At 43.6% G+C, this 14,370-nt stretch overlaps 2 protein-coding genes across 2 annotated transcripts; one reads left to right on the forward strand and one right to left on the reverse strand.

Annotated features, from left to right (window-relative positions):
* Positions 1-63: 63 nt before the first annotated feature.
* Positions 64-4,871, reverse strand: LOC131109152 (coagulation factor XIII A chain-like). Its single transcript, XM_078791723.1, has 17 exons — positions 4,845-4,871; positions 4,638-4,773; positions 4,400-4,576; positions 4,095-4,343; positions 3,871-3,989; positions 3,693-3,800; positions 3,422-3,596; positions 3,205-3,343; positions 3,019-3,122; positions 2,866-2,954; positions 2,644-2,797; positions 2,468-2,574; positions 2,235-2,400; positions 2,006-2,160; positions 1,774-1,910; positions 1,602-1,707; positions 64-231 (listed from the first exon to the last, which is right to left on the reverse strand). The coding sequence occupies exons 1-17, from the start codon at positions 4,869-4,871 to the stop codon at positions 64-66; spliced, it is 2,316 nt and encodes a 771-aa protein (XP_078647849.1).
* Positions 4,872-5,610: 739 nt separating this feature from the next.
* nrn1a (neuritin 1a) lies at positions 5,611-14,160 on the forward strand. Its single transcript, XM_078791724.1, has 6 exons — positions 5,611-5,641; positions 5,853-5,933; positions 6,816-6,870; positions 8,530-8,705; positions 11,471-11,618; positions 12,844-14,160. Exons 1-6 carry the CDS (start codon positions 5,611-5,613, stop codon positions 13,070-13,072), a joined length of 720 nt encoding a protein of 239 aa, XP_078647850.1. The 3' UTR covers positions 13,073-14,160.
* Positions 14,161-14,370: the final 210 nt, after the last annotated feature.

The following is a 14,370-nucleotide window of genomic DNA, read 5'->3' on the forward strand; positions in this document are numbered from 1 at the left end:
GTCTCCTGCCGCACAAGAAAGTGTGATGTTATTTATTGGACAGTCACCATGGAGCTGTTGCCATCAGCGACAATAGGGTGGATTCATCCATTCAGCACAGGACGACGAGGAGGAGGAGGCATCCTTCAAGTTGCGCGGAGGAGGTGGCGATGTGAGCAGGAAGTTTCCCGACATTCGGTTGTTATTGTTCAAGCTTTCATTGGAGCGCTGTGGGTCCCATGACAGCGACACCTGTCGGCAGGAGGCAAGGCGGAAAAAAAACGCATAAACCAGCTGCACGGCTCGATGACCTCTTCCTCCGCACAGAGCGGGAAGATGCAGCTCAGACATGTGCAGAGGGGGGAGGGGAGCAAGGAGGGGGTGAAAAACCGGTTTCCAATAGTGACGGATGATTTGTAGGTAACAGTTGTTTGCCTTGCGGCCTGAGGCCTGGCAGCAAGCACCATGCTCTCCTTAAAGGAACAGTACGTCACAGCATCTCTTTGACCTGTTGACCCCCCCCCAGCCCACGAATACCTCAACGTGCTGTTTACAACATGAACTCATAAGCAGCCAAAATGTCCTCCTCTCAACTCCACTCAAGCCACTAGGGGGCGTCAGACGCTCCAGGGCAACTTCTATTGGACTCATCTTTTGTTCGACTTCCGAGGACCACATGCAGTGACATGTGCAGCCACTGGGGGCGACTTCAATCCAGTAGAACCTTTTTTAACAAACGATAAGTCACCACAAGTTTATCACACTAGTGGGTATGCTTTCTAGACCGACCAGTTTTGTGATGGAGATATATTATTTACTAGTGCCACGGTAACACCTTGCCTACCCCGAGTGGCAAGGTAGTGAGAGTGAATAGTTTTGATGCAAAAAACCCCAAAACAAAACCCAACAACAAAAACAAAAGGACGATTAAAAAACAGCAACCATTAAAACAACATATTAACGAAAATGACATGAAGTTAAATTGAGTTGAGCTTTGTTGTGCATAAACGGTAATCTGTCTAGTAGACACTCGGGGGTTTTGTCGCCATCGCGTGGTAAAGCACGTCAACACTTCAAGAGGTGACTTGTGTGGTCAATGGTCATATTAACAGACACTTGAAGTGTTTTTACTTTGCTTTATTGTTGATTATTGCATTAGTACAACAAATAAAATTATTCAAGAGAGGAAAAAAAAGTTAATTTGTCACATTCATGTATACATCAAATGAGCATTGTCATTCACTTGTTTGGATGTCTTAAAAAATCAAAATGTAATTATTTGATAATCATTGTGATTCATTATTTCTTTTACTATAATGTGGCCTTTGACCCTTGAGTCCTTGGCTAATTTAAAAGAAAAATCCATTACTTGTTCGGTCATAAAAAAGCAGAAGCATTGATTTATGTGAGAAATCAAGTCTTTAAATCATTATGTGGGGCCTGGTGGCTCCGCCCCTTCACATGGAGGCTTAATTGATTGGATGAGGCTAATTGTTCCCAATATTGAACTCAACAGTGCCCCAAATCTGCAAGGAGACAAGAAAATATTTTTAGGTTTTCCACACTCCTGTCAGTCACGTGTTGAGATGATGTGTGTGTCATCACTAAAGTGCTCCCTTTACCTCACACAGGTTGCTGCAGTACATCACGGCCACCAGGGTGCGCTTTCCTACCACCTGGGGCATGAAGGAGACCTTCCAGGAAAAGGAACCTTGTGGTTCAAGGGTCCTGAAAGACACGTACATCATCAATACGGACACATTCACGCAGAACCATGCTCATCTATGTGCTTACTTGTAGAAGCGAGTCCTGTACGGCAGCGCCCGAGGGCCCTCCAAGGCCACGTAAATGTCAAGCAGAGGGTAGTCAAAAGGGTTGGTGAAGCTGACCGTGACGAACATTTCCTCGCCAACCTCATGAGGCCCGCTCACCTGTGAGGGTACGAAAGACAAAAATCAATTGTAAAATGGATCACAAGAGCTCAAAGGACCTTTCGGAGGAAACCGGAAACGTTCTGATGGTGTACCTCGAGCTGGAGGGATGGTGTGGCCAGGTAGATCACTTTGAGGGCGCTTACGTTCTCAGTTTCAGTGCGGCCGCTCAGGTTGAAGCTGAGGTAACGCTGAAAGCCCAAATGTTTCACATATTCCTGAGCGGTGGTTGTCACAACCTGGCGCGCCGCTGCAGCACAAACAGAAACTTAGCTCTGGAGCGCGACTTCTGCCCCATGAGGACTTGGCTGAGGACGGACTCACTTTGGTGAGGCTCCACTGTCGCACTAAGCGACTCTTGTTTAAAACGATTGGACAGGACGCCGGTGTAGAAGACGACCGTGCATGAAAGCATTGCCTTGATTGTTTCAGGAGTGTCCCCGTGGTTCTTGAACTCCACCACAATGTTCACGTCCTCTCCTAGTTGAACCTGCAGAGGCAAGGAGGCCAAAGGTCAAAACATGACCGGATTCTCGGTAGGGCACAAGACATCACACCTGGTCAACTAAGAGGGTGGCGGTAATCTTTGTTTTTGGAGTCGGCTCATCTCTCTCTAAGCCGTGGCTCTCCGCCTTCGCAAGAGACATGGTGTCCTCACGACTTCCTGCACACATGACGTTTGAGTTTTTTGAGATGAGCTATGATTTAGGATGCTATGGGGGCTCAGTGTCACCTTCAGGGTACTTGTACTGGTGAGTGATGTCTCTGGCATTGTTGCTGAGAACATGCTTGGTATAGATGGCTTGTCCCACGAGAGTGGTGTCCACTCCCATGGTGGTCATGTTCCCGTAACGGTCCCGCTCTAAGAAGACCACATCGCTGTTTACCTGCAGAGGGCGCACACGGACTTTACTACCCGAGTGTGGAAGTAGCTCAGCGAGTCTTCATTGCTGACCTCAGCGTAAATGAAGGGGCCGTCAAACGGGTATCCCACCAGACCGTCCTTGATGGCGATGACCGAGGCTGGCCCGCAGCGGTAGAGTCCTGCATACACACACCTACTTCACTTCTCTGTCACCACACCTATGCACGTGTGCACCTGTCCTACCATCGCTAGTCTCCTGTGGTGTGGAGTCTACCACCTGCCAGCCTCCCAGTGCTGCGCCAAGGTCAGGGCGTTGCATGAAGACCTCGTTCCAGCAGTGGTAGTTCCTGCACAGGGCACTCCTGTTACCATGGCAATGACCACAGCAATGCCAGATGTCAGCATCCGTGCTATTGTGTCTTGACCAACCAGATGGAGTCATTTGTGTGCCGTTCGTCGGGTGAGCCATCCGGCTTGAAGATGAGTTCAATCTTCAGGTTGCCCGTGTTGTCGTGAGCCGAGCTGAAGTTGGTGATGACTCTGGTCGGGATGCCCAAAGCGCGCAGAACTGCAAGCGAGACAGTTGTTGCATTGGTCAGTCACAGCACGTCCCCGGTATTCCTCTGGAAACTACACTAGATCTTACAGGTGTTGAAGACTCCAGCATACACCCAGCACTGGGCGTAGCTCACTGGCACGCCCGTGTTGGCATACTGCAGTAGGATCTTCACGCTGCCGGTCCACAGCGTGGGGGCCGTGCCTCCTGAAAAGTCATCACTCCAGTTGCCCACCAGCACGCCGTCATCATCCTGGGAGTTTATCTGGAAAAAGTCAGAAATCAAACATGAATCAGAAGCATGAACATGACACCCATAGATGTAGCTGAAAGCTAGCCACAGCGAGTGGATGGCGCTTACCACGGCAGAACCCTTCCGGACCAGTTTGATAGCGTCGCCGCGGCTGCTGATGGGCATGCGGCATGCGTCCAGGAGGTAGATGCAGGCGTCCAAGATGCCACGGTCAAACTGCAGCAGGACAGGAAGGGCACAATGTTAGCTGGTGATCATCACCCTTGTACATACGCAGCATGCACACCTGTCCATACACCCATCTGCGGGCAATCATCGTGTCCTTGGAACCCTGGTAGATGATACCGTATTCGTTCATGACATACTCCTGTCTTCCATCTTCATCAGGATAATACACGATATCCTCTGCGGACAGAAGCATTTTTTTCCAAGGTCAAAGCAAATCAAATAACCAAAAACCAAGCCTGCCGTCACCAAAGGGCGTCAGAGTCGTGGCATCAGAGCTCTCACCCTTACACCAGGCATTGAAGAGCACATAAAGGTCGGTGGCGGGGTTCCTTTTGCTGCGCTTCAGACCACGTCTTGTCACTATTCTTGCATACAGGCGGTACCTCCCCACAATGGCATTGGGAGCCGAGGTGATTCCAAACATGACAGACGAACCTTGATTCTCCACGATATTACCCTGCCAGCGACCCTGCTTGCGGGAGGTGAAGTCCACTACCACTTGGGTGGCCTTATTGGGTGCCGGTTTGGAACCTGCAGAGAGAGTTTAAGTGAGAAGACGGGAACAAAAAAACTAACCTCAGACCTACCAATGAGGAACTCCAGCATGAATCTGTCTTCATTGGTCAAAGGTCGATTAAAGGTGACACGGATGACAAACTGGTCTCCCCGACGGACCACCAGGTTCTGGATGTCGTAGTAGTTGGTGCGGTGGACCGGCATGTTCTTTTGCTGGCACATGTCGATGTCCAACACAGACAGCGCCTCTGGAGAGAAACATAATAGTTGGACACACCGAACACCACAAACCCTCATTGGTGAGCTCACCTCTCCCGGAACCGTATTGGCGCGGTACCGCCACCGCGTCATCCCCGAGGTCCTCGTCAACCGAGTCATCCGTGAATTCAAAAGGCTCATATTCGGGGAACTCGTCCTCGACATGCAGCAGGTTAGTGGCAGGTGGCTAAAAGGTGGGACAAAGACAAAAAGTTGAGACACACTTTCATTGAAGTTACATTTGGAATAAACTCCGACCTTGACATTGTAGCGTCCTGTGTCCATGATGGTCAAAGGTCAAAAGACAATCTGTTGCAAGCGAGACAAAGACAATTACAATTACAATTAATGATATGATTAACTTAAATTGACATTTTTAAAATATAACATGCAGAATAAAAGCTCAAAGTGCTTACCGCTCTGATGGAGATGCGTTTGTGTGATGCCCACATCTGACTTCAAAACGCTTTAAATACACAAATCACTTCCTCATTGGCCAGCAGGCTGCAGCTTGCATCACGTCTCAGAGCAGCCTGCCCCATGTCAGTGAGCCCTAATTAGTTCCTTCTAGAATAAAAGTTCATCAGGATATAACATCAACATATTGAATGCATTTATTTGTATCACAACGTTTGTTATTGTTTTGCGAAATACTGACTTCCTCTGACCTTGACCCTGTAGAGCTGAGGTGACCCTCACACGCCTGCTGCTGTAGGGGTCAACTTCCTGTTTGCCAGCTCCACACCAGGTCACCACGAACCTCATTGGAATCATTCTTCCATTTCAGGTGACACAGCCATTTTCCTGCTCCATATTAAAGTAGTATAAAGCCTTAACAGTGGTGGTAGAGTGCCTGTGTGAAAGGCAAAAAAGAGAAAAATAGTAAAATTTACTGTTTAGGCTCCAATGTCCGAGGACTACAAATGAAATTAGCACTGTGCTATCTTTGGCATATTCGCTGCCATTTATTATATTGGTTCTTAATGCACAGCCCCTTCCAAATAAACATAAACACATTGTAGCAATGAGTTCTTGTGATGCTACATATGAGGCACGTAAGCCCATTCAATCAGAAGATCCACAATGCTCAAGTGTTTTTTACACACTAAAAGAATACACTTAAAAAACTCTGTTTTGGGCAAATATTTCAGGAAGTGACATCTAAAAATGTAGAAAATTACCCTCATTTATTGATAGTGACGGCCATGACAATTTACAACTACAGGGTGCAGTAATACACCGAAACTGCGTTGACTTTTTCATAAGGGAAGGAAGGGGGGCGGAACCAATCTTGTGAGGTATTGTTGTCAGTCGGTTTCAGGTGTGTACGCGTCGTAGGTTTTGGCGGTAAGTGACCCTGCTTTGTTTTTCTTTTGTTTTCACGGGTTTTAATACATTTCGGAAAGTCCAGTACATAAAACACCCGTAGTGCAAACCGGTCGTGTTAAACGACTTGAACTAAATAAATAGGCGACACATTTTTAGTAAAGTACGATGTCAACAGGTCATTATGTTGATGTCATGAATGAGCGTACGTGAATGGTTTTTGTTTTAAACTTATTTGTACATCTTATTCAAATGGAAAACAGTAACTTTTTCATCATCAGCATTTCATCATTTGGCAGCATGGTGTCCAAGTTTAAATTGTGTAATGCCATCTATTTTTTAAAATTAGTTTCACACACGTACTTTTTGGGTTGTTTCCATTGTTAGAATATTGTGGTTATTTGTTATATACAGACCTGGACACGGGAGGGCTTAGAGCTTGTATTAACATTTTGCATTGACCTACATTACTGCTGTTGTTCAGTAGGGCTTTTATCAGTAGCCATTTATGCACACTGGGTATGAGACATAATGCATTTGACCAGAAGATACAGATGACGAACGGTCAGCTTGACATACGAAGAGGAAGTGCAAGGTCAAGACAAACACAACCCAATTTTAGGCTGAGTTTGCAGAAAAAGATGTAACTTGCAACCTCGTACAACATTTTTTTAACCTCGAACAGCATGATGATGATGATGATGGCTGCAGGGAGCACAGTAGCCATATTATCTAAATGTCACAAGCGACTCCCTCAGGCCCATTAAAATGAACAAAAGGCCCTTCCAAAAAGTTTATGAAAAGATGAGAAAATATCACATGACAAACGTCAGCGTTTTTATAGTCAACATTTTTTCATAATGACCATCGCATTGTTTAACGTGCGTTTCCTCCTCTTTCCAGATGCTCTTCCTGCCTCTGAGCTGCCACTAGAGGGCGACAGAGACTGGCAGTCAAGGTAAACGCACGCACACGGTCAAGCCTGCTCTCCTCATTAAATAATTCGGGCTAATACGTCATCGGTTTTCTACTCTTTCCAAATGCTGCAAGGTCGTTGGTTTGAGGCCCGTGCATGACCTTTAACCTTATGAAACAATAACAACAGAGTTAAAAGCAGATCAAGTTTGTAAGGTGGTGGATCTGCAGTAAGATGAAAATGTTCACATTACAATGATATTAGTTATTTGTACGATTTCGTAGGCATACATTATGCATAGTTGTTTTTATTTCTGCAGAAATATGTATCTAATGTATATCATTTTCATTGATAGGTATGATCATAATTATGTTCTGCCATTGTGCCTGTATACTCACCGTCCCATAGCTTACCTGAGGGAAATGCATCTTTCTGTTATTTTGCCTTCTAAAAACAGAAACATTTTTCTCTGAAAAAGTGTGCTTGTTTACACGTTTAGAGTAGAGAGTAGAGTTTTGTAGCATAAGCTCAAGGTCTAAAGTTCAATGCAAAAGGCCTTTGTTGCATTGCCTGTTGTCAGACAGCAGAGGTCACTGGTGAGGGCATCAAATGATGCACAAGATAGATTGGAAGGTCAAAATCAAAGTCAAACAATTGTCACTAAATAATCACATTAATTGACAGCACTGGAATAAAAGCATCAAAATCAACTTTATTGTCCCAAAAGTTGGATTGACTTCAAATGTCTCTCACAGCGCAGTGTGCTTTGTGTATCTTGAGGGTGTTCATCCCACTCACCAGGAAGTCTGGTACACACCTTTAGGCCCACTGACAAGCACATGTCATATTTGAGCAAAATTGGAAAACATGGCATGCATTACATATATGCTAACATGTCTTCCAAAGTATTTTCAGGGGGTGTCACTATTACATGACAATGCATTTGTGTTCCCTGTATCTTGATAGATATATTTGTGTTCATGTGTAATCTGTATGGGAGGCGTGGATTTGTCATTGTCTCTACCCACTCATGTTTATTCTCTTATTATTGTAAATATAGTGAAAACGCATGCAAAGAAAAGCATGCAATTTCAGCAGCTCCATGGTTTAAATCAAATAATTTTATGCATTCCAATGCTGCTTTATTTACCTTTTGTCTACTTAATGATGTGCTTTGTTTTATTGCTTTGTTTTTTTAGCATAATATGCTAAGTACTTAAATACATTGAAAGAAAAAAAAATACCTATCTCATCTTTGTGCTTGTTCAATTGTTCTGATGTGTTACATTTTTTTGTTTACTATGGGCCAATAAAAAGGGTGCTGTGGGCTGCTGTGCCCCCCAGGCCAGATTTTGAACGGGACATTATTTAAATGCATTGATTGAGCTTTAAATTTTTGTTTAATGACAACCTGCATGTCATCATAATAATAGTAGTAAAAATCACGATAACCGTCAGTGTAGTGATGATGCATTATTAATAAAAACCTTAAATATAAATACTTTATTAGTGTATGGTTGAAGCGGCTTTTAATGAAGCAGACTTGCTGTGTATGTTATAAAAAAGTGTTGGAGAGGTGAATGAAGGAAGCAGGAAACACTCCAATGACGATGAGGAGGAGGAAGAGGAGGAGGAGTCTCTTTCTTTCTCATTCTCTCTCTCTCTCTCTTTATCTTTCTTTTCCCGCCATGCACAGAGCAGGTGCAGGAGGTGGCGGACGCGCGCGCTCGTGGATGTACTTACCTACTTGCTTGTCTTTGCGTGGAATGCACGCGTGCCTCTTCTGCGGCTGCGGCTGCTGCTGCTCGACTGCTGCTGCGTGAGTCCACCGAGGATGGGAGGAGGAAGCCTCGTCCTGGTGCTGGCGCTTCACTTTGGTGAGTGCTCAATAAAAAATGCATTTTATCTCTTATTATTCTAGTTATGATTATTACTATTATTATTATTATTAATCATTCTACATTGTAGTTTTTTTTACCTTGGAGGCAAAGAGGCCATTCTGAATTTGTTTCTCCAAAAAAAGAAAAATGAGAATTAGATGATGTAAATGACATGATTTTGTTTTATTTTCACTGGTTTACATTAGCTGTGTGTATGTGTGTGCGCGTGTTTGTGCGCGCCCGCGCGCATGTGTGTGCCAACAAGGGGGATCCCCACCCCCCACCATCCCCCTCTTCCTCCTTCCCGCACTTCATTTGTGCCAAAGTGACATTTTGCTACTGTGTGCGCGCGCAACACCGAGGCCACACCAACCCCAATTATAATGATATTATTAGTAATATTATTAATAACGCAATAATTCACTTTTATTATTTATGAAAGACGCATAAATAGAGAAAAGGGTGCATCGAAAAACGATGATGTCATTTGCAGCCGTGCACGAGCGCTCCCCCTCTCACGCGCGATACAAAAATAGATGCAAGTGAAAAGTGTGTGTGCACGCGCGCGCGTGTATACACTCACGACCCGGGCTACGTCTAATACGTGTAAAATCATCGTCGTTCTTGTTCATTGCATAACGCTCCTGTGTGCGTGTGGACGGTCGTGCACGTGTAGATATATATACACATACATAATACATATATATATTAGTATTTTGTCTTTGCCATGCTTCTGCATCGTGCACTCAGCAAGCAATTCGTGTCTTTTTCTTTTAACAATTGGGCACATTTTCTGGCCGTTATTATGAGGAGTTAAACTAGCGTGATTGACATTTTGTTCTGTCCTTGTTGTTATTTCGTTTGAAACAAACGAAATATTTCTTCCGGCCTTTTTCATTTTGAGTAGAATAATTTTGGTCACCTTTTTGTCGTGTGTGTGTGTGTGTGTATGTGTTTGTGGGTGTGTCGCACGCTCACACGCTGCTTCTGCACTGCAGGAAAGTGTGCGTGTACACGTGCGTGTGTGCGTGCAATAGAGAGGTGTGAACCATCCAAAAATGTGAGTTGAATTTGATAATTAAAAAAAAAAACAAGAATGAATTTGAATTACATCAAAACTAAAGATGTTGATAACCACAGCACACAATTAAAACCCAAGTGAACAAAAACCAACACTGTAACAAAGTGTTGGCTTTTTTTAAACATGCAAAAACGAGTTTTGTTGAGGAAGGATATATAAAGGGAATGGCCACTAATGTCAAATAAAAAAAAGAAGACAGTTGTTTTTGTTTTATATTATCGACCAGTCAAAAAAAATGACTGAAATGTGCTGCAAATAAAATTTATAATTTATGTGATAAATTATGTATCAGATGGGGAGTAAAAAAAAAACGTGCGTGGGGGTTGGTGGGGGCGTGAACATGCTGGTGTTCATATACTGCAGCTTGACTTCTACATGACGTCATTCATTCAGTCTTTACATCAAATACCCATTTACGGGAAAATGTTTGTCTTTTAAAACTAAAATGAAAAACAGATATGACAGATAAGTGATGCTTTTTTTGGTCAAAACATGGAATTTAAACAAAAAAGATTAAATATGCAATTGTCATTTAAATTAAATGAAAATATTAGTATATCATAAGTCTATAATATCAAACTATTACAAGCACAAGGGACGCTAAATTCTGATGGCTGATGATGTAAAGCATATCATGCAAGATGGTGATTTGTGGACATGGCTTCATATAATTAATGATAATCCTAATCATCAATAACAATAATAATTAGATGTATATGAACAACAATATGTTTGATAACATATGGATGTGCATACAAGTCACATTTTCCTGATCGATTCATTGAGAAAATTCCCAATCCATTGTTTCATATTGTTCTCTTTAGACACGAGACTCAATGAACAGCGCCTCTGCTGGTTGCAGCCAAGTAGTGCACGCCATTCTGCTTCTATTGCTTAAAGGAGCCATTAAGTCTGACACATTTGACTAAATGCATATGTTAAACACAAGCATAGGCCTTTTTTTGTTAGTTTTAAGGCCTTCTGGCGAGAGTAGGTGTGTATTGATCTCCACGTCTTTAAGTCATAAATGGACATTGTTTAATCATAAATATTATTTTACGCATCGGTGCACATTACGGCGCTGACTTTTACTGCTTGCAGAAGCCAGAATTGGCCTTTTGATCATCAAAAATGCACAGGAGTGAGAGGCCGATCATAGATCAATTCTATTTAACAGGAGCTCTCTGCCACACTGTCATAGATTGTTTATACAGTATACGCAAGGAGGTGCTCACTTGCACATTTTCTACAGCTTGATACTCCTGCAGTGACTGCGGAAATTGATTATTTGAATGTAAAGGCGTTACTCATCACATGTAGATAGCGTAAATGCTTCAATTATCGCAGCAGAGAGGGCATGTATTAATTGGAGAGAGGTGAAAACTCAGATGTAACAATTTTGTTAATAATAATTTGGAGTGCACAACTGTATGTGATGTGTCAATTTTTACTGTATTTTATGAACAAAAAGATAAACGACAGGACACAATTATATGTACCGTATGGATACAATGTAATTAGTGAACTCAATGAGTTACTGTGCTATTTTTTACAGCCCTAATTCATATTGATACAACACCAATAAGCTGCAATAGGAGGTTGCCTACAGCCACAGCGGTTCATGCCAGTGTACACGTTTTGACGCGTGTTGTATTTTTATTCTTTTATTTGTCCCCGCCAGTGTGGCTGCTGCACTCGGTGCTGGTAAGCTCCGCCCACTGCGACGCAGTCTTCAAAGGGTTCTCGGACTGTCTGCTGCAACTTGGAGACAACATGGCCAACTACCCTCAAGACCTGGACGAGCAGCAGAACCTGCACAGGATCTGCACGTACGACACACACACACACGCATTTGAGACCACAACCCTTTATGGGAATATATGACTGACTCTAGTGACCGAGGAGTGGAGGCTCTTCCTTCTAGCTTCGAGACACGCCCACTTCCACCTCTTGTGGGGGAAAAAGTGCTACTGCCACTTTTCCATATAAAAGAAAATAACAGCATGTTTTTTACGATACATAAAATATAATTGGACATTTTGGAAGGTGGAGTTTGTAACATGCATTTTATTAACGACAATTAAGACTGAGAGACTACCGCCATGTTCTTGTCGCAGCAGCAGATGGCACACACACACACGCACACATGCATGCACACACACAATTGTTTAATTCAGTGACAGCTCCATCACAGCAGTGAGGGGGCGTGGCAGGTGGGCCTACTTAATACGTCTCCTCTCTCACACATACACACGTACGTGTGTTAATTGGTAGGAGACGTAGTGCGGACACGCTGGGTTCAGCAGGTCAACATCAATAAAAGAGCAGATTGGAAGATTGGATTAGACCCCACGTGCACGCTTCACTGAGCTGACGGAGTGGCCCGCGCTGGGCGGAGCCTGAGCAGAAGATGAGCAAAGTGCACAAGCTAGAAAAAGGAGGCTGGAAGATTCTGCATGCACGGTGAATAGAAACATGGAGTGTGGGGAACTCCAGACTTATGTTCAAAGTCATCACCTTGTTTCTCACGCTCAGCTAGGTAAATGCTAACTAGTTGCACTCACTAGAAGTCTCGGCATCGCGATAAGGTAGCTAGCCATACATAGACTAGCTAGCTCGACGAGCCAACCAGCAAATTACGAGTCACATAGCTAATTGAGATAGATAAGTTGGCTCACTAGCAAACAGTGGATGGCTACATAAGATGACTGATAATGTACGTAGCTAGCTATTATATAGATAAATACAGTAGACCACCTAGCATGAGAACCTGTTAAGGTAGCGAGCTAGTGTGATAGCCTAACAAGCTAATTTCAATTAGTAAGGTAGCTAGCTCGCCATCTTGACATGCTAACTAGCAGGCAGACAGATGTTTGGATGGATAAATTTGTAGGTGGATAGAATTAGATAGCTATAAAAAGATGAGCGATCCTGACATTCTAACTAGCAAAGGCTAACTAGTGCTTAGAATAACTGGTTTGATTAACTAGCTAAGATTATAGATGATGATGTCTGATTAATGTTGCTAACAGTGGTTGTGTTGTGTTTGTGTAGCTACTGGGACGACTTCCACTCCTGTGCCAGCACAGCATTGGCCGACTGTCAGGAGGGCGCCACCGACCTTTGGGAGAAACTCAAGAAGGAATCTCGTAATTTGGATTTTCGCGGGAGTTTGTTTGAACTGTGCGGCGGGGGCAACGGCGCCCCCAGGTGGGGGGCGACCGGGGGCCTGGGGGCATTACTGGCGGCGCTGCCCAGCGTGCTGACGTGGTTGGCCCTTTAAGACTAACAAAAACAACACTCTGGAAAAGAAGGACAAAAAAGAAAAACAAAATCAATAAAAACTGCAAAGTAGAACAAGATGGATTCACTTTGCCCTCAAGTTTGCCTTCCTGGCGCATCGGTCAATCGCCACATCAGGACAATCCACTACAACACTTTGAGGAATTCCAAAAGTATTCCAGGCAAACAGGAACGTTTGCTCATGGAGGTCTCTGTGATAATGGCGGGTAACCGCTGGCACCAGTGCAGATCGAGCGGAACATTGGGGTCCATTCAAAGACACCGTGCTGAACGCGACCATCCGTATGGCGCTAAAAGAAAAAGAAAACAAGCAAGCAAGCCGCATCACACCAGATTTTGCTTTTTGCACCAAATTGTGGACCCCTGCAACATGACTTGCAAGGCTCAGTATTTGACTTTTAGCAGCTAGCTTGCACACTTGCAAGCTGATTTTTTGTTTGTTTGTGATGGCAGAAAGGAAGTGAGCGTCCAGCCTGTGGATGGATGTCGACCTGCATGATGTCGCTTCTTAACACTTTTCAGGAAATGAGCACAAACGCCAAAGTGTTAGCTTATGCTAACTTGCTAACTAGCAGTGCTAATCTACCAGGTGAAGCATAGCAATCCAGCTCGCTGCTAACATAAGCTGTGCTTATGCTCACATTCAGATGAGCCAGTGTATAAATACAAAATGTTAGCTTACACCAAATGATAACGCTATCATTTTAGCAGCTAACAGTGGTGAGCTGTGCCTAACTGTTGACATTAGCAGCTTGGACAAGGGTTAGCATGTTAAGACATCAAACATCAGCCCACCGAAAGAGTTTATCTAGCAAGACTTTGGTGTGAAATCTCTTTTAGAGTATCTGCTTTCAGGGTTAGGTCATGCGTGGCACAGATGCTGAGGTTTTTTTTTTCTACAACGTTGTGCTCCTTTCCTGAAACCCTTGAGAAGTTTTCTTTGGATGTAAGTAGTAACATTAGCGTTAGCGTTGTGTTGTAAACGCAGCAAAAAAAAAAAAAAAAACCACAGAGCAATACGACGTCAAGGCCAGTGTAGTAGCTCCAAAAAACGCCAATAAGATTCCATCAATCAATCCATAATAAATAGTGACAAGACTGTTGTGTTGGACTAAAAGACGTCATTGATGAATAATAATAATAATAACTTCTATGTCTTTGTTTGTTTGCTCGCAACTTTACCGATCATTCCACAAATTATTCTGAAGAATTTATGTACATTTAATAAGAGAAAAAAGGTCTATTATAGAAACTTTTAACACTCCATTGATACAGATG

This window comes from Doryrhamphus excisus, linkage group LG7 (assembly GCF_037039965.1).
Source record: "Doryrhamphus excisus strain RoL-2023G ecotype Guam linkage group LG7, RoL_Dexc_Guam_v1.1, whole genome shotgun sequence".
NCBI classification, from domain to species: Eukaryota; Metazoa; Chordata; class Actinopteri; order Syngnathiformes; family Syngnathidae; genus Doryrhamphus; species Doryrhamphus excisus.